The 24,696-nt window shown below is 40.6% G+C and overlaps 1 protein-coding gene across 1 annotated transcript; it reads left to right on the top strand.

Moving 5' to 3' along the window:
• Positions 1-4,323: 4,323 nt before the first annotated feature.
• Positions 4,324-23,384, top strand: LOC107221136. The gene is made up of 3 exons (XM_015660035.2): positions 4,324-5,414; positions 20,953-21,129; positions 22,471-23,384. Exons 1-3 carry the CDS (start codon positions 5,265-5,267, stop codon positions 22,555-22,557), a joined length of 414 nt encoding a protein of 137 aa, XP_015515521.1. The 5' UTR covers positions 4,324-5,264; the 3' UTR covers positions 22,558-23,384.
• Positions 23,385-24,696: the final 1,312 nt, after the last annotated feature.

The following is a 24,696-nucleotide window of genomic DNA, read 5'->3' as shown; positions in this document are numbered from 1 at the left end:
TTCCAACACAACCTTGCCCCGCAGCGAATATTTGACGAATACGGTAAGAAAACGAATATAATCGAAACGAAAGGAAAGTCGGGCGATATATCGTCGGAGATTGAGTAAAGAATGGGACGGGTGGAGGTGGATAAAGAATATCGCTGTGGCCCGCAGCTGGTTACACTGGAAATCAATCAGAAATGAAGAGGAAAAATAAGCGCGTACCGCGCGTGGCTGTGTGTTGTAAGAACGCTTATGAGTAAGTGAGATTGGTTTGTTCTCGGTTTCCGTTACCAGGATACCGCCGCGTCACCCGCGATAAGCGGCTCCGTCTGCGTCGACCTGCCCACCTTACCGAACTGGTTCACCCTCCTGACGCCCGGGCGTTAAAGGCTTCCAATGTTCGCACTCAACCACCTGCTGAGTTCGATTCTGCGGGGAATCCGCAGGACTTGAATTCGCACGCGGTAACGAGAGTGCAGTTACAGGTACGAGGAAGCCGCTGCATCGGGGATTCGCGACTTTTTGCCTGGATCGCGTCACCGAGAAAAGAATTTACTCGCTGCTAACAATCGTGTATTTGGATAAGACGAAGTAAATGTTTTCTAACTATTATCAGATTTTAGTTGAGCCAAGTAATGATCAACAGAAATTTTTCGATAGTTTACAAATCGTATTTGGCTCAAGCAAAACTCGATAATAATAACGAAACATTTATTTCGTCGTATAAAAATATACGTTTGTTAACGGTAAATAAAGTCTTTTCTCAATGCGGTAATTAGCATTGGGGAAAATTTTCATTTCCCATTTCGTCGGTGGTCCTGACAATGCTTCGTTAATAATTATAATTGCCCCCGTTATACGTGGAGGGTAATAAAACCACATCTAATCGATGATAGAAGATAACTTTTTTTTTTATCACCTGATCACCGCAGGAGACGGGAATTGAGCACAATTATTGCGGATATGTGGGAGCAATGCACCAACCGCTGAGTTGGTTATTCAATTGTATACGCAGGGTGTAATGACGTGGAGGCTATAAAAAAAGAATGCAGCCGAAAATTAAAACAACGAAACCGAATGAATTGGTATCGGGAATAAAAAGAAAGAGAAAAAAAAAAAAATTACGCACAAATGTGGTGAGAAATTTATGCGATAATTACGACGCGTCGTGGCGAGATCGTATAGTTGTAAGAAGCTTTTCTTTCTCAGTCAGGGAACCGTTTATTATACCTCATAATTCACCCATTATATTCCCCTACTATTCCATTATTCCATTACCATTTATTGCTAATAAACTCCAAACTAATAACTACCCGGAACCAAATTCTAGAAGCCGAAGAATGCAGAGCGACGTTCTCCGGTTTGACAGACGCGTAGACGGGGGATAATTATTCATCACCGATTGTTATACAGAGCAATTAAACTTGCGGCTAATTGCTTTCCCCGTTTTTCACGCGAGAGAAATCAATCCTGGAGTATATCCTTCGCGCTGAAATTAGCGCGTGTCAACGTGAGAAAAGGGAAGGGACGGACAACTGATTTATGCGGCACCTCCGCAATATCTTCGTAAATTTCGGAAACCCGGTCCCGGGCAGCGGCCCATGCGTCAGAAAATTTCAGGCAAGCTAAATTAAAAGTTTCATTTCGCAACGAGACGTGCTTCCGAACTGACTGTAATTAACGTCGAATGCATTCCTCCAGCGACGCGACGACGTTTCTACGTGACGTGCGCCGTTGTTCCCTCGACGAATACGCTTCTCCGTCACCTCGCCAAATTACCTTTCGCAAAACAATTGCAACGCGGTACCGGATCGCTCGACGCCCTCGTTGGTCGGCTCTACGACCCGAGGTCAGAAGGGTCCTTCAGGACTCGCCGCAGGATCCGCGGGAGAACGCGAATAAGACGATTCCGACAGCGAGAGCGAGGAGCCGAGCTGATTTTGACGGACGTAATCGAATCGCTCCCGAGGGACGGCAGCTGTCGGAGCGCAGTTGTTCGATCGGTGGATGATTGAATCGATTCGGGCGACGATTCAACGGTGCAATTTTATTCCTATTGCAATATTCGACGTATGCCGCGAAACGACGCGCTGTTTTTTCTTTCCAGGTCCCAAGATTGAGTATTTGTCGTTCCGTGGTTTCGTTCTGCTCGAGCTGAGTTTTCCGTTACTTTGTTAATTTTTTTTCTCTGTTTATCTTTTTATTTCATCGTTTTATTATTTTTTTTTTTTTTTTGCGCAACGAAACCGCGAGTTTTCGACCCATGGAGACTGGAGTAAGGGAGTCCAATCTTCGTAACTTTGTTCCGGCATCATAAATCCGTACAATAACACGAAGATGAAGTTAGTAACTCAACCTCGTTATTTTATTTTTTTCAATAAAGATACACAATTAGAGAGCATCATATTTTTTCCATCTTTGCTAATTGTAAGTGACACGCGATGAATTTGATTAACCGAACTTGATACAATAACGGTAATTGAGACCTTTGTTTTAGGAGCAATCTAATTTCTCCGACGAACTTCACTTCGGAAATTTACGACGACATCGCTGCTTTGAATGTAATCTAAAACTACTAAACGACAAATTTTCGTTGGCGAATTATTCGCATACTCCCCGATAGAGATTAATGAACTGCTTAATTTACTATGGAGTCAGAGTCTCCGTGTTTCGAGCCTGCAACAGCAATTCGCGAGATCTCCGCGTCGCTCTCCAACTCGATTCTCCCCGTGATAAACAGACCGCCTTGGCTTGGCCAATTCTCGCCAAAGTCTCATTAGCGGTCTCTCAACTTTGCCGCTGTTGCTCTCACCCATTTCCCAACTCGCTAATCACTTCGCCCAACGCCGTGATAAACACACCCCACGTCGCAATTACAGGTATCGAATAATAAGCAGCTCGGTTCTCATCTGGCAAATGCATCCTGCAGGCCACACCCTGATAAATATGATATACATGCGGTATTCCATTTGATCTAAACGAATGAAAATTTTTTTTTTTAAAGATTAATGAAATTTGAGTGTGCGGTGAAACAAACATTGCACAATACAATTTGCCAATATCGGTTCAAACCACTATTTTATCAGTCATCTGCATTATTAATGGAATTGAATTAACCCGTTCGTTTTTTTTTTTTTTTTGTACACTTATAGTCCGCAATCTCGATTTTTGTTTTTTACAATTATCTCGAGATATGCTGCACATTAAATAATCGTCAAGTGTATAATATAGGGGTAAAATTTCCTGACAAATCCATTGCCGCTATAAATTTTTTTAGAATTATTCTCACACTACGAGAGAAACACAAATTATAAAGTGAAAAAAGAAAACTCAATTTCCAAAACATTTCCAAAACATCTGAATATCGTCGAAAGAGTATTTCTTCGCTAAAATAAAAGCATTTCGAGTATATATTTCCATTTTAAAGTATAGGGGTCAACACACATCTTCGCGAACAGAATAATCATCAAATGATCGGAAGAGATGAACTATAAGAGAAGTAACGAAAGGTCCTCGAGCTTCGCCTTAAGCGTAAATGGGAATTTTCATGCTTGGACACGTTTCTGGTTTTTGAAAACCAGTTTTCAAACAACCAAAGGATAAGAAGAGAAATACGGAGATCATGCGCGTCAAGTCTGATGAGATTCGAACAACGCCGCGTGACGATATGTATATACGAGTATAACAGTGTAAAGAGCAGGGGCGTATAATCCTTTACTCCGACTGCTGTTGGACTAGCACGTTAACTTGTAAACGTATTTTCGACCCCGCTTTTCTCGCTTCTCGACGTTGGAAATTTCACTCAGCGGTACCAGTTAATGCCGGGACATTAACGCTCTGAAAGAGCCGGTTAACTCGACTGTTATGCAGGCTGCGTCCCAAGTGTGCCTGCAAAAGTCATGATGTGGCACAGGGTCGAATCGAATCGTCGTTGCCGGGAAGACGGCAAGGATTCCCGGCAAAATAAAGTAAAAGAAGAAATGTCGGAAAAAGTGATGCTAATATTTTCTCGTTTCTTCGCTCTTTGAACACGGTTCCTTTTATTTTCCCTCATTCTCAATTTTACAGACCCGCATTTTTCTCGCGATTTTGAAAGAAAGGAAAAAAACGTATATGTATATAATTGCCGAACCGTCCCCCTCGTCTCATCGCGATTTCCTGCACCCAATGTTCTGCCGCTTGTTTTGCCAGCTCGTTCCGTTTCTGCGGTGCGAGCGGGGCGGGCGGTTAAAGCGCGAATAGTCGAAATTCGCGCCTGCGTCGGGCCGAGCCGCGTGGTGGTGGTTTGTCGGTATATAGGAGCGTGCAGCAGCCCCCACGTTTCGCATTGCACCCTCAAGCTCTTCTCCCAAAGGACGTCAACAATCGGAATAAAGCTCTGAGTTAATATCGACGCCGGGGGTTTACTCAAGGATCGGAAGGATCGATAATTAACTGCGATATTAGAAAAGTTTCATTTGCAATCGATCAAACGAGAGACGAGAGACGAGAAAGAGAAGGAGTTGGAAATAAGAAGAAGGCTACAATTTCGACGAAACCGGTTTTCGCACCTTGTAGATAATAGTACTGATAACAATAATATACACGTTGCACATCATCGTCGGAAGGAGAGAGAGAGAGAGAGAGAGAAAGGGAAGAAAGGACGGAACGCAGCATATCAACGTTTGCGAATTAAATAAATGTGCAGAATAAAAGCTCGGACCTAGAATACAGCGGAGGAGGAGAGTTGAGATCGTAATATTTGACCCGGCAAAGAATCAAGAGTCTAATCGGAATAATAAAAACATTAAAGATAAACTATCAAGAAGAAGCTATTCAAAATTACTGTTACTGGAAGATTTTGCTTTACATATACATGATAAAATTAAACGCCGTCTAAATTCGTCATCGATACAATCGGAAATAAGCAAAGAGGTTTGAGACTTCGTTGAGGTTTCGTTTCGATCGAAAAAATTACGAAAAATTTATTCGAACAAACTAGAGTCCCATATTTTTTTTTTTTTTTTTGCGTTTACCTTTTCCGCACAATTGGAGATCCCGAATTTCGTTCCCAATAATTGTTTACTCTCTGTCTTTTACCGTTCTCTTCCGAGCCCAGCTCTGATAAGATTTTCCCGAATCCAGACTCCGTCAGTAAAAAGAAAAAGTTTTTGGAATAAATAAAAAATACACACTCGCGCACGCAAAAAGGTTAACTCGCCGCTTAAACCAATCGTACAACCGTGGCCGTAGAGAACAAGTTCGTGAATAAACAGTGAGAAACGAGGGGATATAAGATAATGGGGGTGTCGTTGATCCCCGTGTTGCTGGTGAGTCTGGCCGTGGCGACTGCCAGCGGACACGCGATGGCCAAAAGAAGCGCCGCCGGAAGTGGACCTGCGGCCTTCGACTATCCCGATTATCCGGCGGCGAAGTACGACGAGTATCCGGTAAGTCGGACGGTTTTTCCGTTAAATTTGTTGCGAAACAAAATTTTACTATCATTTTTAAATTGCGAAACTTGACTGTAAGTTTTTCTGAGCGTCTTGAATTTTTTATTTATTTTTTACTCTTGTCGGTGGTCTTGATGATACCTTATTACGTGTACAGTGTGTTAGAGTTCGTCGGAAAAATATTATTGGCTATTTTTCATCGTGGTACCCCATAAAAAATTCTTTAGCTTGAAAGGAAGATTCTGTGAAAAGATGAGCGTTTTACGTTTAGTGGAAAATCGCGCTCCGTTGAATTTTCGCTTTTTTACATTTCTTTCAATTCAAGATGTGTGGTGAATAAACGTTTTTTATCGATTACATCAATCACAATATCAATTTACGTCACAAAGAAGACCCAGACTTGCAATGTCAAGTCTCCAGTTGATGTTGAGAAGTTTATCTGACGATTTTTCATCATTAATTCAATCTCATAGAATAGTTGTAATTTGATATGAACTTTTGATTTAGGAAAATAAGATTCCCGGTTGATATATCGTTGTGTTATGGATCTTAATCTTTCGGTTGAATGTAAATGTCAGGAAAGAGATGATAATTGAAGTGCTACAACGTGTTTCTTCACGAATTGAAATAAGCGTGAAACAGAAAATGAAAAATCAAGTCACCGCGATCTTCCACATAACGTAAAACCCTCATCTTTTGACAGAATCTTTCTTTTAACCTATACAAACTTTTGAGAGGATGCGACGGTAGAAAATTGTAAATTATTTTTTTTTCAATCAGTTTGAAATATTTTCAACTGTACTGCAAGAATATGTTCATATTATAGAAGAAAAAGAAATCCCCTGTAAATATAAGAATTTTCGGATAATATTTTGAAATTTTCAATGTTTTTTAATTGTTTATTTATTTAACAATTAAACTATAAAAATGATTTCTGTTATCGCGTCAAGTTGGAAGTATAAACATTGTTTCCAAGCATCGAAATGATTTTTTCGGGTCATTTAAGTTTATAATGAAAAAAGAAAAAAATCAAAAACATGAAAAATTTCAACGTAGGTATTTTATATTTAAAATTTCAATCGCTTTCCAGCACATCTTAATATTGACTGAAAATTTTTGTATATGCAAAGGATTTTTTTTTTTCCTCATATACTACGCACAGATTTTTCGGGAGCAATCGAAAAATTCCAAAATAACCAAAATAACAGAAAGCCCTGATATACACATTTAAGCCTGGCAGGTTGAACTAATTTCGTGGTAATTAAGGAGTAAAATTAGGAACCTGCCGGCAATTTCTCTCACGTAACAGAATCCGGAGAACACACAACCGACATTTGATCAGGTTTCGCGTTGTTCGTAATACGATCGGATTTAACATCAAGTTCGCGTATATGGTACTGAAAAATTCTGACGAGTCAAAAATCGAATGACAAATCATTTTTCTACCGAAGCGATCCTCAAGTTCGCATCCGAGATGAAATTCGGTCGATATATGACCGGGGCGAAAAACGGGACGTGTGATTCGGCAGATCCTTACACTCCGAACAATAATCATGTGTTCGCACGAGCGATTCGTTGTGAATAATGGCCGCCTCTTCCGAAAACTCTCCTAATTAATCAATCCAGCTGTCGCGGAACGAACCGCGATTATACATGCGAAGTAATTGTATTCGCAGAGACGTTGTTTATGCCTTCGATGTTCTCGTTTCGGCACGGACAAAAGCTGCTTCCAGTTTTCGTGACCCGGTAACAGGTGGCCGAGTTGAGCGTGGTGAATTTTCGCAAAGCGCGTCCGTAAGTTTCGTTCTCGCGAGTCTATATCCGATCTGCGCCGAGAAACGCCGTACGAACGACCAAAAATAAAACATTTTCGATCGAATCGATTATCTTTTACCGATCGATCCATCATTCTACGCATATAACAAACGAATCGACGATAGACGCGTGGTTCTAAAATATTATCTAATTTGACAAACAGTCACGAATTTTTGGGGATCTTGTCGAATTCGTCGGTGATCGCCTTAATCGCCACCGTGCGGAAAATCGCTCTGGCAATTCGTGAGATAAGACGAAAAAATAATGGAAAGAAGTAAAAGGCGAGCGAATTATTTTGGGGTGGGAGGGAAACGAAAGACATTCCGTCGCTCGTGCATTAAGCCGAATAAAATTGAAATTTTTTTTTCCCAATATCTCGCTGCGGAAAAAGACATCAGCTCGCTCTCGATGTTTTACATATATATATACACATATATATGTATCTATATACACATACTTTTTTTTAGCAATATAGGCCGCTGATTGCCGCTCGTGTTTCGAAGATGCCGGAAATTTTTTTCGATTATATAATATTACGTAGGTGTGTATATTTGCGCCCTTCGAAATTTCTTCTTCCCTTTTCGCGCTTCGATCGGCTGATAATTAATTTCAACTTTTACTCACCCGCGTATTTATTTCACGATAACAAGACAACTCTTTATTGGAAATTAATAAGCTGGAAAACGAGCTCTCGTTGCGTATTGAAATAATTTTGCAAAGATAAATACGAAAACTTATGTATCCTTTACTCTTTGCAGGTAGGGTTTTTCTTTCTCGAATTTCAGTGTCTCTGATCGATATTATTTGCGGCTTTGGAAGAGAGAGAAGGAGTTGATTTGAGAAATTGGCTAATTAGAGGATGTACGAAGGTCCGAATTAATTGTCTTTATTATGATATAATTGACAAAAGGCTCGTTACGCCGCGTTCCCTTGATAAAAAAAAAGCAATGAAAAAAGAAAAAGAAAGACGTAATTTATATCGTACAACTGATTAAACATGTCTTAAATCGACCGAAAATTAAATTTCTTCCGATCCGTTGTGGAATTAGTTTAATAACGAATTACGCACAGTGAAGAATATGAGAATATGAATTATTACGATTGTGTAAAAATTAACAGGTATCGCGGAAAATTGTGCGTCGATTTCAAAATCGTTTTTCGCCCACTTGTCAATCGAAAGAGCAGCTTGAATTCCGTTTCACAACGCGAGCGAAATATGAGAAGAATTGCTCGTTGATTTCGCTTTTTCCTTTTTCGGTTGTCTTCCTCTCGAAGTTTGACAAAAAAAGTCCCTCCCACATCTCGCAGGCATAAAGCGAATAATATAAATCGATAAAAGGCATAGAAGCAAAAAAGAAGAAGAAGAAGAAGAAGAAGAAGGAAACAGGGGATCGTCCATCCGTCAGAGGGAAGAATGCGAGGCTGCAGATCGCATACGGGAGAATCGTAAACTTATTGTTGTTAGGAAAAGGAGGCGGAGGAGGAGGAAAACGGGAAAGAACCGAGAAGGAAATTTTGTAGCTGAACTTTATACTCGAGTGGGCTAGGCGCGTTTCTTCTTCCGTTGCTCGTCCGTCGAGGGGAATAAAAATAAAAATAAAAATAAGAATGTGAAAAGGAAAAGGAAAACACGCGCGGTGTGATTGTGACAACATTCTTTGCTGTGCGAGAGGTATGATTTAGCAGCGTTTCGTTTCACTCTATTGTAGCGAAATCGAAAATGGTGGTAGATACATACTCCAACTTTGTGCGAATTCATACCAAATTTTTTTGATTTTTTTTCCTCTTTTTAGGGGCTGTTTACCTTCCTTTATCCTTATTTCTCAGTGAATTTCGCGCGTTTTTGTTACTGTTTTCGAAAGATACGGCAAAGAATAGAGTTAAATTATTCGAAAATAAGAAAATCCGCGGAATATCTAACCGTGCAGCGGGATTTTACGCGTACGTACCTCGCCTCGAATCTCCTACGTGAAAGTGCTTTGTGTTGGGGAATGTCGAGGACAGGCTTTTCCGAAGCGAAATTCCGAACCGCAAAACGCGAGACACGCCCGTGTTCATCCACGCAAAATTTGACATTCGCATCCTCGTCAAAACCACTCTTTTAGCGCCGGCTTGCCGAGGCTTTGAATAACAAAGACGCGGGTAAGCTTCTTCATCTCGAGATCCGATTTCTCTGTTACATTCACCGCATATCCACTAATTTTTTTTTAAGCATATTTATTTTTATACTCGCGTGTAAAACTTTTAGACTCACTTTCCCGCGGTTGTAATAGAATTTCAGGCCCGGCGCGTTAGGTGAAAAAAGTGTTGAAACAAAAATTTCGCGAAACAAATTAGGTTTGAACAGCAGCCGTAGTCAAGCTATTGAATTTATTTACATCTGTATGAAAGAAAGTAGTCGTAAGCATTGTGAAATGAATTTTTGTTCGCTGAATTTATATTAAAAGAACATTTTATTCGGATGATTTGTACAATATTAATTCTCCGATGAAACGAGATATTTTTCACCATAATCGGACAAACTTGATAATTTTTTTGTATGAAAAATGTTTCAATGATGCGATTGATTTTTTGACCTTGATTATACAAGAAGGTATTTATGGATTGAAATTCACTGGTTTTGAATTTTTTTCTCAAATAACAGGGACGTTTTTAAACTAGATTTAATTCGATTAATGTATAAGTTTGTCAAATTCGTATACTTGAGGCTTGTAAAATTGATGAAAATCGACTCGCTTGCGTAAATAAAGTTCATAAAACTTCCTCCAGAGTATTGGAAGTTTTATTCGGGATTCACCATATCGATTTACAAATACAATAAATTTACTAAAAAATTCTTGAAATTCAAATTACTTTTTTTTTGTGCAATCCTTATAAATTTTAATAAAAGCAAGAATTTTTATTACAAATTTGAAACAAATACATGGTAATTCAAGTCGCTACACCGAATTTGTAAATTGACAACTCTTTTGTACGGTAAATGTGTTCGTAAATACAGAATGACAGACGATGCGATATCCGCACTTCTTGATCTCGGGCTCCTTGAAATTCGAATGCACCGCAACGTGCGAGAAAACATTTCACTGAAATGCGAAGAAATTCGTCACTTGGCAAATTCGCGGGTGCGTCGAGAAGGGTTTTTGGCAGGTCTGGATCTTTTCGCAGTCTGCAGTGCAGATGGCAAGCTATGGTTAATCACTTTCCATGGTAATAAGCGCAGAACAGCTCGGCCGAATGCGAGGCGCGGGTTGGCTGCTAATTAGAAAGCAACCCTTGACTTCGACCCGGAGCGAATCTCAATTGGACGGGACTCAATTATACGCGCGTTGTCGGAGCGAGCTGATCGCGTGGAGTCGAGGAGTAAACGGGGCCGATTCCCACGCTCCGAGGATAAAAAATTGCAGATAAGGATTCGTTTGAGAAATAAATTCTCACTCAGGTTCAATCTGCAGCTTTATAGCATTTGAAAGCTGTTCGATTCGCGCGTTCTGCATGGAATCTCTTGAATCGTTCTCCCGAAAGTCAAACATCAAAGGGTATCCTTACAGCAATTAAGAGGCTGAATTGACTTTGCTGTATAATTAATAATTACAGTTAAACGAATCGCGCAGCGAGCCGGACTGTCGAATGGATATCTCGTCGTTTGTCAAGGTTGTGATAATATATTCGGTAAGGATTCTGCATAAATGAGCAAAATTTTAAGGAGGAACGTCGTTGAATCAAAAGCGAGAATAAGGTTTCAATTGAGTTGGGGAGTTGAGTTAATTTTAACTCTAGCTTTGGAATGACATTTTCCAGTAAAGTGCGTAGGATTTTATAAAGATATTAAATTTTACAAAATGTTTTTTTTTTATTGACTTAAGGAAAGAAAGGGGCATGAAATCGGTAAATTTCACAATCAATCGAACAAATCCTAAATACTGTACTAGAAAATATCATTACAAAGCTAGAGTCGAAATTTAAGGTTGACGGGTTGAAAATTGAAAAACATCGTTTCATTTTATCGACCACTCCGTCGGCATTTTGTTTTACAATAATTAAGAAGGGAAATTTTCTTGTACTTCAAGATTTATATCAACATGTATGAAAGACAGAATTGAAAAACATCAATTCATGTTTCTTGATAAATTGGAAAAACTGACCCTTGATTTCGTGTACGCAAAGTAATATCGCCCCTTATCAATCGAGGCGAATATCGATTGAACGGAAACCGTGTTCTCTTAATACGGAACTAATTTCAAAGCTGCAGAATCGCGTAATTTCAATTAATAATACGTCGCTCTAGTTTTCTCCGCCGATAGATTGTCCGGCAGTTGCATGAACGTGAGAAGTAGAAAAAATAAGTCAGCGACGAGTTGAGAAAACTTATGCAAAGGATAGAAATGGAGATTCTTTAATTTCGATTCCCCAATGACGGAGAGAAGTATAGTATCAGAGGCGTTAAATCATGTTGAAACCGATAGCTTCACTCTCTGCAAAGTAATTTCGCGTTATCGGATATTCCAACTGCATATATATGTACACACACACACACATACACGCATATATGTATGGGTATTAATTTATCTCGAAAAAACAATTTCTCCTCGGTGTAAAATGAGGAAAGACGAAGTCTTCGTGACATAACGACCCTTATCTCGCGGCGTCGTTTCCTTTCTCTTTCTCTCCTCGCGTTCTCTCATTTCTGCAAAAGGAACTGCTCCACCTCTCATCTCGCAGATTGCATATAAAACAGCCGGGAGAATTCTATTCTGACGCCCCAAGACGTATAAAGTATCTACATGTATAGCGTATTCGCAGATATATGCGCGTTGATCGATTCAATCGGGCTCTAAATCAGCACCTGCAGATTTCTGCTGCATTGCTTGAAATTACTACTTGCGCGCTGAAATTCAACGCTTCGTTACTTCTCGCAAGCTCGCGTGTCTCATTGTCAGTGAGAAAAGCTACATTTGCGAGAGAAAATTCACAACCTTGTATTTATCCAACGGGGCAAGTTCTCCAAATGACGAGAATGAGAATTCTTTTTTTTTCTTTTTTTCTATCAATGATCCAACCCCTCGCGAATTCCAAAGTCCTCACGAATGGAAACGATTATTTGAGTCAAGTGATATTACGATTTAATTAAATGTTACAGTTAAACGCGGCGAAGACGGTAATTACTAAATTCAACAAAATACTTTTGCCGAACGAGATACTTGCGACGACTTAATTCAGAATTGAATCACGCCTTTGAACGACCATGCTAGCTATCAATTTATTCAAGATAACACGGCGCGAGTTCCTTGCAATATTGTGAATTTTAAAATTTTCTAGCGATTCAAGCGAACGGACTCCGACAAAATGTATTTTGCTGATTCAAGAATTTCTTTCCCACCGTCAGCTCGAAGCGATTTCACCCCCAAGCATCTTCCGCTGGCCTGCATACAGCAGGGCGGTGTTGGGGTCGTTTATCACCTGTTACACGGCTCGTCAGTCGCGCCGCTCTTATTCGGGGCGCCGCTAACGTTTAGCGGCTCGTTCCAGCCCGCATTCAAATGATTTATACCGCAGGCGCGATTCTGCGAAATCGCCGGGGTTTCGCGCATCGAGAAACGGAAATACGAAAATTCATCACACCGGCTCCCGGACTCCGTCTCGCGTCAAGGATGCTCCGCTTCCTGCAGCAGGACTCGCCGGCTCTTCACCGTCAATGAAGTACGTGTTTCCACTCCGCGATATTACTCGACTTCATTTGTATCCTTTACCCGTCGTCTTCTTCGCCTCGGGTATAACAATATCTCGAATTTCTAGACTCTCTGCATTATTTCACACCCCTCGTTGTCCCGATTGAATCGGAAATTGCAACGACGACGATGAGACTTTATCAATTTCATCAATCGCGTGTTCCTTGTAAAATACCGTGCAATTTTCGCTGAAAATTTTCAACTTCTATTTTGAAGAAATTATCTCGTTACCGTATGACGAACGGATCGCTTCGAGGGGAATTACTTTATTGAGAAAAAAAAATATTCTCTGCTTCCAAAATTTTATCAAACGAATCAACGATCTGAGACAGAGAAGGATAGATTTCCAGAGAAAGTTGTAAAAGAACAGCGAGACCATGCCGAGGATTACACTTCGGGATTTGAGGCATGCTTACCGCGCAGGGAGTTGAAGAATCATGAAAATTAGCGAGTCGACGTTGTTGGATGTAAGTGAATTACGCGGGGCGCAGTTATTCAGGTCCGCTAATTCGCATATGATAGACACGGCGTTTTACCGGGACTCAATTATACACCCTTGCCTACAGGTTGATAATACCGGGGAACAATATTATGAGGTAGTAGATATAGCTCGACGTATTACCGACGGTATAAGCCATTAATGCTGTGCGGGGTTTATTGCGTTAGTTACGCCGTTGAATCACCGCGCGCTGAAATACACTCCGCGATTTTATACGGAGCGATGCGTAGAATCGGGGACGCAGGTGGCTGCAGATTTATCCAATAATAAAAATTGCAGGAAAACGCGAAACGGTACTTTTCATTCGATAGAATCGACAAGGAGAATCGTCGGCTGTCGAAGAAAGCACATCCTGCGGAAAATCCCGGGCTACGTTATGAGCCGGATAAACGCGGCGTCACGATCGGTGAAAAGTTCGCGGAGTTTGCTAAATTTTGGCAAACCGAAGCGTTTGTCTTCAGACGATTTCATTGGCAGCCAAGTTTCGAACCCGGCCGGTTATGGTCGTGTAGTACTCCCACCCTTACCGACCGAGCAAAATCGATTACCATTTTTCATCCCATATTTAATTCTAATCGGTCACGCTTTACAATATTTAAACAATCAATTTTGGTCGGAAGAACTGAGAGAGTTTTTTATGTGGTCCTTAAATAGTACCTAGATCTTTTATTCGATAGATTTTTAGATCTCATTTTTGAAGCAAAATATCACTTTTGGGGTGAGTCTGACCGTTATGCAATTTTACAGAGGTGTGACCGGCTAAGGTTACATAAACAAACGAACGCAAAGGGTTCGAATTTCGACGCTACATCGCACTTTTCTAGCAGAATTCAAGAAAGCTACTCATACCTAGCAAATCGTTAAAAAATATGCAGTTTTTTGACACGTGTTCCGACATTCAGACATTTCCCGCATTTCAGGGGTTAAAAAGTGAATTCAGAAAGAATGAGGAATAAAATGAGCCATCGCGAGACTGTTTTGATGCAATATCGAGGTCGCCAGACGAGAACTAGAAATTACAACAAGTAATTTAGAATAATAATAAAAAATTTGAAACTAGCATAATTCTTGAATTGTAATAACTCCAATTTGCAGCTGCAAACGCGGCGATAGAACAGCTCACGATCAGCTGCGACAGCTAGGAAAGACAGATCGCAAATTGACTTGGCATTGAACCGACAGTGGCTTAAAGGTTACGGAATGGTCACTTAGCGGAAAGCCGCGCTTTTAGCGAGCTTTTTACGGCGACGACGACGATAAGCCGGACAGCCGTGTTCAAGTTTTATTTCGCACATTTCTGCCCAAGGATCAGCAGAGCAGGCACAGAATACACGAAGCGCGGTGCAATTCGTATCCAAAGTTGCACAGAGGGCCAAAATTGGACCGATTTACCCCCCCTCCCGAGGGGCTCGGAGTGAATTCCTTTTTTTTTTTTGTTTTGTTTTTTTTCTCTCTTTCTCTCAAACCGCCCGCAGGTGCAAAACGACGGCAAGTCGGCCGAATTGGCGATTCCTCGGGTCTTCTTGCGGAGCGGCCGGACAATCATCCGCTGATGAGAGTGTCTCGGGTGAAGGGTTCTCTTTCTAATTTATGACGCGTCCCTTTGGCCGGCGAGTGCGTCATTAGGCGTTTCCGTAATCGTCCGAAAGACGTGCGAGGGTCTGTCTTACACGCCCGGGTGTGAATGCGAATGTGACGTTTCCGCTTCGAAAGCTTCCTCCGGGAGATTGGACAAGTCTAATTCGCCCACCGCCTCACGGAGCCTCGGACTTTTCGACACCTCTTTTTGCTTCTCGGGGTCCTCGGCTTTTTCGTTGTTAGACGAGTTTTGCCCCCAACGGTGGAAAAGAGAAAGGCTCAAATTTCCTTGCGCGTTAAGCAACTGAGGTACAAAATGTAAGGCATTCGACTATTTCAACTATCCTCACCCGATCAACGTTCCTGAGAATGTGCAAGAAATTTCAGTAAAACTGCAATGAAATTGACCATCCGTTTAATTTCATCGAAAGAAATTCACCCTGATGGAGGAAAAAAAAAAAAAAAAATTAAACTGATAAAATTTTTTTAATCATTTCATCATTTCAATTAAATTTCTTTAAATAATGGTTCCGAACTGTCTTTCACCCTTTAAGGGACGTCTTATGGGACGTTTATTCTCAACCAAGTGAGTTTCGGTGAGAATATTGAATACTTTGCGACGAGATGAAAATCTGAAAAAAACTCAATTATGACCAAGATGACAATGAAATTCGTTTCAAATAATAACAATGCCGCAAAGTTGTTCATAAAATATTGAAACAAAAATTTGTGCAACAAATCTCTAGTGAAATTTCTTTCCTTCATATGGAATGAATTCATCGATTTTTCTGAAACTTTGAAAAAAAAATGTTTAATAAATTTTAGGCGATATTTAAAAATCCGTTTTTGAGAATTTCTTCGATTATAAAAAATTGATCAAAAGTCCTGAACTTTTAGATCTCTTTTCGTCAAATGTCTACATAGAGCGTCAGAAAATTATGGAAAACGGAGTATTTCAAAAAGTAGTCGTAACTTCAAAAAAAAAAAAAAAAAAACAATAGTAGGAATTCAGAAAAATCAATGAACTCATTTTATATGTAATAAAAAAAATGTCACTGGAGATTTGTCGTACGAATTTTTGTTTTAACAGTTTATTAACAATTTTTTGTATGTATTATTATTATTACTTAAAACGAATTTTGTCGTCGTCTTGGTTATGATTGATTTTTTCAGATTTCAATTTCATCGCAAAGTATTCAATATTCTCACCCAGACTCACTTTTGGTTGAGAATATACGTCCCATAAGACCCTAAATTGAATTAGACTTGATCGCTTTCAGTCTGCGGAGCTTGCGTATATTCTGTTTGGGCAATTCTTTTGATTCGGACACGTTTTTGTTGAAATTATACACCCTGCATGGTCTAATGCACGACCACCCTCTGGATGCGCGGCGTTTAATCAATTTGCGTAAAATATAGCCCAGCAAGCTTGAAACAGCTGATCGCGAGGGGCACTTTCAGATAGAATTGTAGCATGCATCACCACTGCTGACTACGGGCTACGTTATCTACCCAGATTCCATTGTGTTCCAGAGCTTATCTAGATCTTCGTCGTTCTCGACTTCTAGAAGCTGCAAGGCTCCCTCTTTTCGAGTAGTTTGAGGCGTTAATTGAATCGCGGTAGTCGCGTCGATCGCTCGAGGAGAAAATTGAATATTCAGAGCGCTTTTGTACGCCTGTTTCAAAAGCTTTTTTCCCCGTTACTGTTTTTCTTTTTCTCCAGAGTTTACTTTTCGCTGTTTTCAGCCGGCCTACACTGTACATTTTTTTTCAGCAAAATCGGCTTTGAAATTTCGTTCTATTGAGTTAAATGTCCGATCTTTAGAAGTTTCGAGCATTTTATCTGTTTCTTCTCGTTTTTTATTCATCAATCAAAATTGGCAGGCGCTTGCTAATGAAATCATTCAGCTGTTACACCGAGTTTCACTGGTATAATTTAATTTATTCCCGTGTTTGCAGAGTCGATCAAAAAACGTGATTCACCGTTCGAGAATTTAAAATCTCGAATATATTTTCAATCTTTGCATATTTCTTCAGAATTTTCTACGGCCGAAATTTTGAACCGCGAAACTGTGATGTCTAAAGGATTATCCACCGCAGTTAATGATTTCCGGTTAAGAATTCGCCACCCGGTGTGTTTTTGACGAATAATTACCATATAATTTTTAGAGCTGTTTAGCACACCGCGTCGACTTGTCATTAATGTATCGGAATAATGGATCGCAGACTGATTATTATTCGCATATGTTTCAACGATAGTTGTGGACATTTCGGTTCTGTTTTAATTAGCATTGTCCCCCAGGCAACCGCAGCGCGCATAGAAACCGATTTGCAAAAAGCGGGACAATCGACGACTGGATAATGATAAAATATCCCGTTAAATAAATGAAAACGATTTGTTTAACGGGATATTTTTTTATTTTAATTACGTTCCTGACTGCGTCAAGAAATCGGGGAGGGGTTGAAGTTCCGAATTTGAAAAGTTCCGAAAGCGAATAATCCTGAACTTTTTGCCGGCAACACTTGAAGCGAAGAAGTCAAACTTTTACGAAACGACAAAGTTTCGAATGGTCCGAAACCCGGCGCAAAGTTCCGAAACGCAAGATTCCGAAAATTCAAGTTACGGTAGGGTAAATTTCCGATAGCGAGAAATTCTGACAAATCAAGTTTCGATAGAGTAAAATTCCAAAAGTTAAAATATACCCACACAGAGTGGGTGTGAATAATCAGAAAAACCGAACATCAGAATGACCGGGATTACGAACGTAAAAATATTCTAAATCCAAAACAAGTGTCACCACCAAAAAATTCGGACTAGGCGCTTTCGGAACTGTTCAAATTCGGAGTTCCAACCCCTCTCCTCGAAAAACAAAAACAATCAAATGTTTTTAAAGTTTCCGAATAATTAAAAGAAGTCCTCGTTGCATAGGAAGAACATCAGACACGGAATTTTATTTCATCAGCGATTAGCGACTATAAAGTTTCGCAACGAGGAATCGATGAAAATATACGCGTTTCGCAATGGTGTTAAAAATCAATCTCCCCGACGACCGGATGCTTGATTCACGGCAAACGTTTTGCGGTGGTGAAAAGGTGTTCATTATCAGAATGGAAATAGGCGTTAATACCCCCGCTGCCCGTTGCCCTATCCGGGATCTCGCTCTTCAACCGACGCAGATGGCAAAAGGAGCGATTCGCGTTCCTCGTTATTTTTATCGCCGACCTAAATCGCGTCGCGAAGCTTCCATCAAGTTGATTCGAGGCTTCGGATCCCGGCCGCGAATCAGTTGGGTAGAAATTTGTTTCGCGGTAAGGATTTCGGGGCGGTTAGAAAGAGTTTCTCAGCTTTGTGGAGGCGGGCTAATTATTGAAATTCATTCATTGCGAGCGATGCATAATTTAGCCGTCGCGGCGGCAACTCGGGGATGGGAAACTTTTTGAGATTTAAATTTTTCTCATCATCCACCGAGCGCTGCAGATGGCGCCTGGGTTTGTTATAACTGGGAACGATATGCTGAGCAAACTGATTATTTAACATTCTTTTCATCAAAGCTCTCCTCGGTAACCCGAACAGTTCCGCCGGTTCACCGAATTAAACGCAAAACTGGTCGGCCATTTCGTTTTCTTGCACAAACATAGCGATCGTCTTTTTCGTTTCTTCGCTCTTTCTCTCATTCACCGAGCTATTAAAGACCCCGAAAGTTATCGCTGTAATTATTCTTAAGCGAAGAAAGGAGCCTTATCCCGCGGAGCTTCGCGAGTCGTTAAAAATTGTGTTTTCCTTCAAAGAACCCCGCAGAACCTTTATGGAAATTGGCTCACGGTCGAGTTGGCTGCATTTTTAGTATATTAATTACAGCACATATCCTACCGATCAAACGTTCTCATCGACGCAAGTAAGAAAAATCACTAGTTTCCGAGATGCGTTCTCCGGACGAGGGTGCGTGGATTTTTTCATATTTATGAATTACGAGCTTTTTACGGATTACGAAGCTTCAAGGGGGACTTGAAATCAAATATATCACTCGAAAACTGCACAGCCTATTCGGAGAGTCTTCGCACAGGCGTGAAAAACAGGAAAAGTCGATTATCGAAAGAGTCGGAGGGTCTCGTTCTTCACGCGAAATCCGACGTTGCAGCTCCTTCCGGTAAACCGGCGAGTTCACGGATGGAATCGATGCGTCGATGGAATCAATCGCAGCTTTCTGCCTATCCGTGATAATCAACCGTGAAGTTTTTTGACTGATCTGTTTGATTTCAAGTTGGTGAAAATCGCGACATCCACGGATATCAAAAAATCTGTACACCTTTCTTTGGAAGCCTGTATCTCGTAAATTACTGATTTTCCGGACTTGTGTCCGTGAGAACTTTTGATCGTGAGGATGTGTAATATAACATACTGAAAATCCAGCCAATTCGACGGGGAGCCATTTTCCGTAAGGATTCTACGGGGCCCTTTACAAATAAATATATCAGCAATTATATCTGTACCGCGAGATTCTCAAGTACGTAATAAAAATTTGACGGTTCCGCCAATTTTCTCTCCCCTCTCTCTTTTTTCTCCCAAATAGGTATACATCTATTTTGCTATCGTCGTTCGACTCGTGACACCCCCCTTCCTCTCAACCCCCTCCCACCTCATCGGCGAGGAACGAATTGGGTAAATTCAATTTCGGTAAATCCGACGATCATGTACCTATACTCGGAGGGCTTGCTTTATACGCCGCAAATCAGATCCACTCGTCCCAGATTTAAGTGATTCATTCAACTTCTCCAATTTACCCACAAAAAATAATTTCGAGGCAACTGCAGAGATTCCCGCTTGACATACGCGAGGATCACAGACTGCGTAACTTGAAGATCTCGAGTTCATCGAATCCACTTACTGTCCCCGGCCGACTAGAGAAGGTTAAATGATGAAACGAAAAGAACTAAATAAAAGTGATCGTTTTCCCCTCAAAGTTCCTATATTTTCACCCAGAAGAATATCGCTCGGTTCGATTCCTGTTTTAATCATCGTATTATAAATCCGTGGGCGCGAGCGAGTTTTCTTATAATTTGCTGAATTAATTACGTCCGTCGGCTTACGGGCAGAAGTTGCAGAGAAGCTTGGTGCAAATTTATTGTACATTACAGCAAACCTAAGTTTCTGATTTACGGCGGCGCGTGCAGGCTACTTGTTAAAGTAGCTTGTTTTACACCCCTCAGAATAATTCCTGCACCTCCGCAAACTAGGTGTATTATGAAGAATTTATATCCGTGTAATCGCGACGTAGGTTTGATTTCATTAAGCGAAGTTTAAGCTGCTCAATCGGCGAGTCTCAAAGCTAAAACATCAGACACCGTTCCAACAACAACGAACCGATTCTAAATTAGACTTGAAAAAGGCCGTAAGTGTCATTTTTACTTTCCCTCAAAAAACTCTCTTCAAAAAGCACGCGTGCGATTTGCACGGAAAAAAACGCAGCGTAGATTTTACATCTGTTGTGATGAACGTACGGACGGCACTTTTTTCGAGTCAAATGTGCATGAATTCCGGTTATATCTTACTAACGATTTTGCAACTCGTTTGTTATCGGATTTGTAAATCTAGCGACAATTGTTGTACAATCAACTCCAAAAAAGTACCGCCTGTATATGTTCACCATAAAAAATGTAAGATCGACGATATTTTTCTTTATCCGTGATGCCAAGGCCAATTTTGTCGGAAGCATGAACAATATTTTAAAAGAAATGAAATATAAAAAATGGCATCAACAGCCCTTTTCAAGTCCCATCTTCGATCGCGGATCGATTCTCTTATCGAAAAAATTCTTGGGTCCTTTCGGAGGTCCGAGAAGCTTCTCGTTCGTGATTCCTTTGGACACCTCGAGTGAAAGGGTGTTGTAAAAATTATCGACGTCTCGTCTCGTTGCAGGTGGTCGTGCCGAAGAGGGCGGCTTTGCTGCTGGACAGGTTGATGGTCGCGCTGCAGAAGGCGGTGGAGGAGCAAGGCTCGGGAGGATCGAGCGGCAGATCGATCTCGAGATCGGCGCCCCAGCAGCAGCTGGTAAGCTCGCAGATCGTCCCTGCAGTATCGGCGGACGAACAGACGGTGGGTATAAATTTTCACCGAATTTTAATATCCTCTGTTTAAATCGAATAAACGTGCATCGCGATAGACTTTAACGCTAAACTTCCCGCCTCGCTAACGCGACTTTCGTCGGTCGGCTAGATTTCTCGAGTGTATTACAAGCGTATTTGAGTGTAGAAAAATTCGGTCTGGTACTGACAGCCGGCGTGACGTCATCGTCACGGCTAAGGAGAAATGCCCTCTCGTATTGTAATTAGCGGAACTGTGTTCGTCTGTCTCTGACAGGTATTTCCAATCGACACAGTTGCGATATTATTTTCTCTCTCGGTGTATCGGATCACGCGCAAATCAACAACAGGCGTCTTACGTCGCGGCAAATGTGCGTACTTGCAATGCGGATTGTTTCTATCCATCGCCGGAACATGATTCGAAAGCTCTCGGACTTGCGGCCAGTTGTACGCCGCCTTGCTTACGCAAGCTTTTCTGCCAACCCTCGGTTGCCATAGAAATTATCCAGATTTATTCCTACGAAGAGGCGGGGTTGAAACTTTCGAATTAGAAAAATTACGATTTTTTTGGTGGCGAAACTTGACTAGTGAAATCGAACTTTGACGTTTCGCATTGTCCGAAATTCGAGGCCCAAATTTTTGCTAAGACAAAATTCCGAAAGGGCATATCTGCGACAAGTCAAAGTTCCAAAAGTGCGAAGATGAGAAATTTTTTAAATCGGAAATATCGAAATTCCGGATGAATCAAGATTTTCAGTTTCGTAAATTTTTGGCTGGATGAAATTTCGCCACTTTGCTTTTTTTTTTGTTTTGGATTTTCAATATTTTTGCGTTCGTAATCCGGGTCATTCTGATTTTCGGTTTTTCTCATTTTTCAACACCCACTCGTCGAGTCAACTACGCTGTCTGAATATATATTAATTTTCGGAACCTCGAGCCGTTGGTTTTCCGACCGTTCAAAACTTTGCTGTTTCTTAAGCAAATATTCGGAATTATGCGTTATCGGAACTTATCAAATCCGGAACTTCAACACGTTTCAAAATTTCAAACACACGCTTATATTCCTGCAAGTCTAAAAAAAAAAAAAAATAAGCAAGCGTTGCATTTACTACATCGTAACAACAATTTTTTTTTTCCCTGGCAAATCGGACTATCGATTTATCGACTCACAATCAGAGCATTTCTGCAGTCGCCTTAACAAAAAACTGCGCAACTCCCTCATTTTGTCGAAGAGGTACTTTTTTCCCCTGTACGCGTGTCAGCGTCGACATCTCGATTTCTCATTATCCTAACGTGTTCGCAAAATTTTTCGCAATCAATAAACGGCGTTTGTTTTTCTGTAACCGAGTTGCAGATGGATCTCCAGCGTCGTGGACAGGCGAAGGGTCGGGTCTATTGGCGGTGTTACTTCAACGCTGTGACATGTTTCAAGAGAAAGTGATGAAGACGGACGAACGCGAGCATGCAACAATAAATTATCCACTCTGTATCACTTCCTCTACTAACTATATCGAGTTATAAAGCGAAAAATCAAAGAAAACCAAAAAAAAAAACAGTAAAAGTAAATTGAAAAAATCCAAGAATCTCCAATCACTAGGTGCAATCTTGCTGCAACTGACGCTGCATAACGATTCGAGTAATTCTCACCGACTTGGATGAAATTTGAAAACTGTGTACCAATAAAAAAAAAAAAAAAAATTGTCCGGTCTCTAATCCGTACTTTCGTTTCATAGAATTGATGTGTAATCGCTGATTTCAATTACATGTACGTACCAATCTGAAGTATCTTTTTCTCAGAATCTTGTTATATTGTTGATTAGATTGATCGACTACCATTACTGCTGTTTCTACGCAACCTTTATATAGTTTCAAGCGCACAATATTGAATCCCATGACGTACCTATCCGTGAACCCGAAACTGTGTTATCGAGACTGACGTAGGGTATCATTATAACTTTATTACGTGTATATTATCTATTGCATACAGTATACAGATTCCGTTATTTATCGCGACGCATATGTGAAGCGTGACAAAAAACGAGGATTATACCATTTTGCATTACGTATAAACGCTCACGTAATATAATATCGTGGCATGAAAAAGAACACCGACCTTTTTTTCTCTTGTATGATTAACAAGCAGTTTGTATTATCTGTAATTGTTAATTGATCTGTACCACAATCGTTTGTATACACATCGTTGACACGAACGTTTTTCATTATACACCCTAATAATTATTAAATACTATATTCGAATAGTGTGCGAAATGAGTAATATTCATTGTTAGGAATTAGGATCTTGTATGTGTGAACTTTTTATTCAATTTCATGTTTATCAAAAGCTTTTTTCGTTACACAAAAACGAGCAATAATAATTTTCTCTTTTCCCATTCAGCTCCTACATATTCTTGTACCTCGAAAATTTTAAACAATCATCACTTCTGATATTATTGTCTAAGATTAATAATAAATCGAGCTGCGATTTAAATGCGATTTTATTCCGATAAAAAGTTGGGTACATTCTAGATTTTAATTTATCGACACGATAAGGACTCGAGGAGGATTTCCTCGACCGAGTATAACAAGAATAACGATAAGAAAAACAGCTAACCCGTACAACGGAGCACGAAAAAATATGCGGGCGAAGCCTACACAGGTCTACCGACGCATAAACGCGTCGAGTTTTTCTGAAAATTGCGGCGAACGTTGAATAATTATTTTCAAGGGGGGAACAATGGGACAGAGAGTCCGTTGCGCGTTATTGCACAGGCTAATTGTAAACCGGCGTCGCTGAATAACTTGGGACCAACGGTTGTTATTTCTGAGGGTGAAGAGACGCGGAATGGGGCTGCGCCAATTACGTTAGCAAATATCATACACCTACGTTCAGGCCTGTAATAATATTCCGTACTTTGTAAGAATAGAGTACAGTACAAGAAAATACGTGCAAGCGCATGCGGTGAAGCAAAAATTCAATCACAAGTTATACGAGCATCGGTAATTAATTAACTTGTGACGAACCTGTAACGCGAGTAAAAATGTCAGCGGTTTCTTTTTTTGTTCGCTTTTGCTACCCGCAAAAATCCCGTAGATTGTTACCAACGTAAAATTCTCATCAAACTTTTAACGTACGACAAGTCTCTGGAGAAATGATAAAGTGTGTGGAAGGAAGGAAGGGAGGAAAGAGAGAAAGAAATAAGCGTGGAAAGGAAATTTAGAAGAGAAACAGCAGGCACAAAACAAACTCTGGGTTATTTATCGTGGCGGGTACGTTCGTCCCACATTATATACCCTCGTTTCGCTCACGGTCGGTACACATAATCATCCTCCCACCCTGTATACGTATAGGTAGGTATATACAGATATAACCCCGCGAATAGCTGGCCGACTTTATGAGATTATCCACCTGTTGCCGTTGGAGACACACACTCGGCTCAACTGCGCCTGTAACGAAGTCCCGCGACTCCTGCGGAGCCGCATTAGCCGAATTTGTTGCAATTTTTAACTTCTCGTTTCTCTGTTCTCTGGGGGAAAAAGAAAGTTATTGTAATCAAGCGGAAAATGAAAAGCTGAGTTCGAG

The sequence above is a fragment of the Neodiprion lecontei genome, chromosome 4 (genome assembly GCF_021901455.1).
Source record: "Neodiprion lecontei isolate iyNeoLeco1 chromosome 4, iyNeoLeco1.1, whole genome shotgun sequence".
In the NCBI taxonomy this organism is placed as follows: Eukaryota; Metazoa; Arthropoda; class Insecta; order Hymenoptera; family Diprionidae; genus Neodiprion; species Neodiprion lecontei.
Note: the sequence above shows the minus strand (reverse complement) of the source record. Positions and strands in the feature narration are given on the sequence as shown.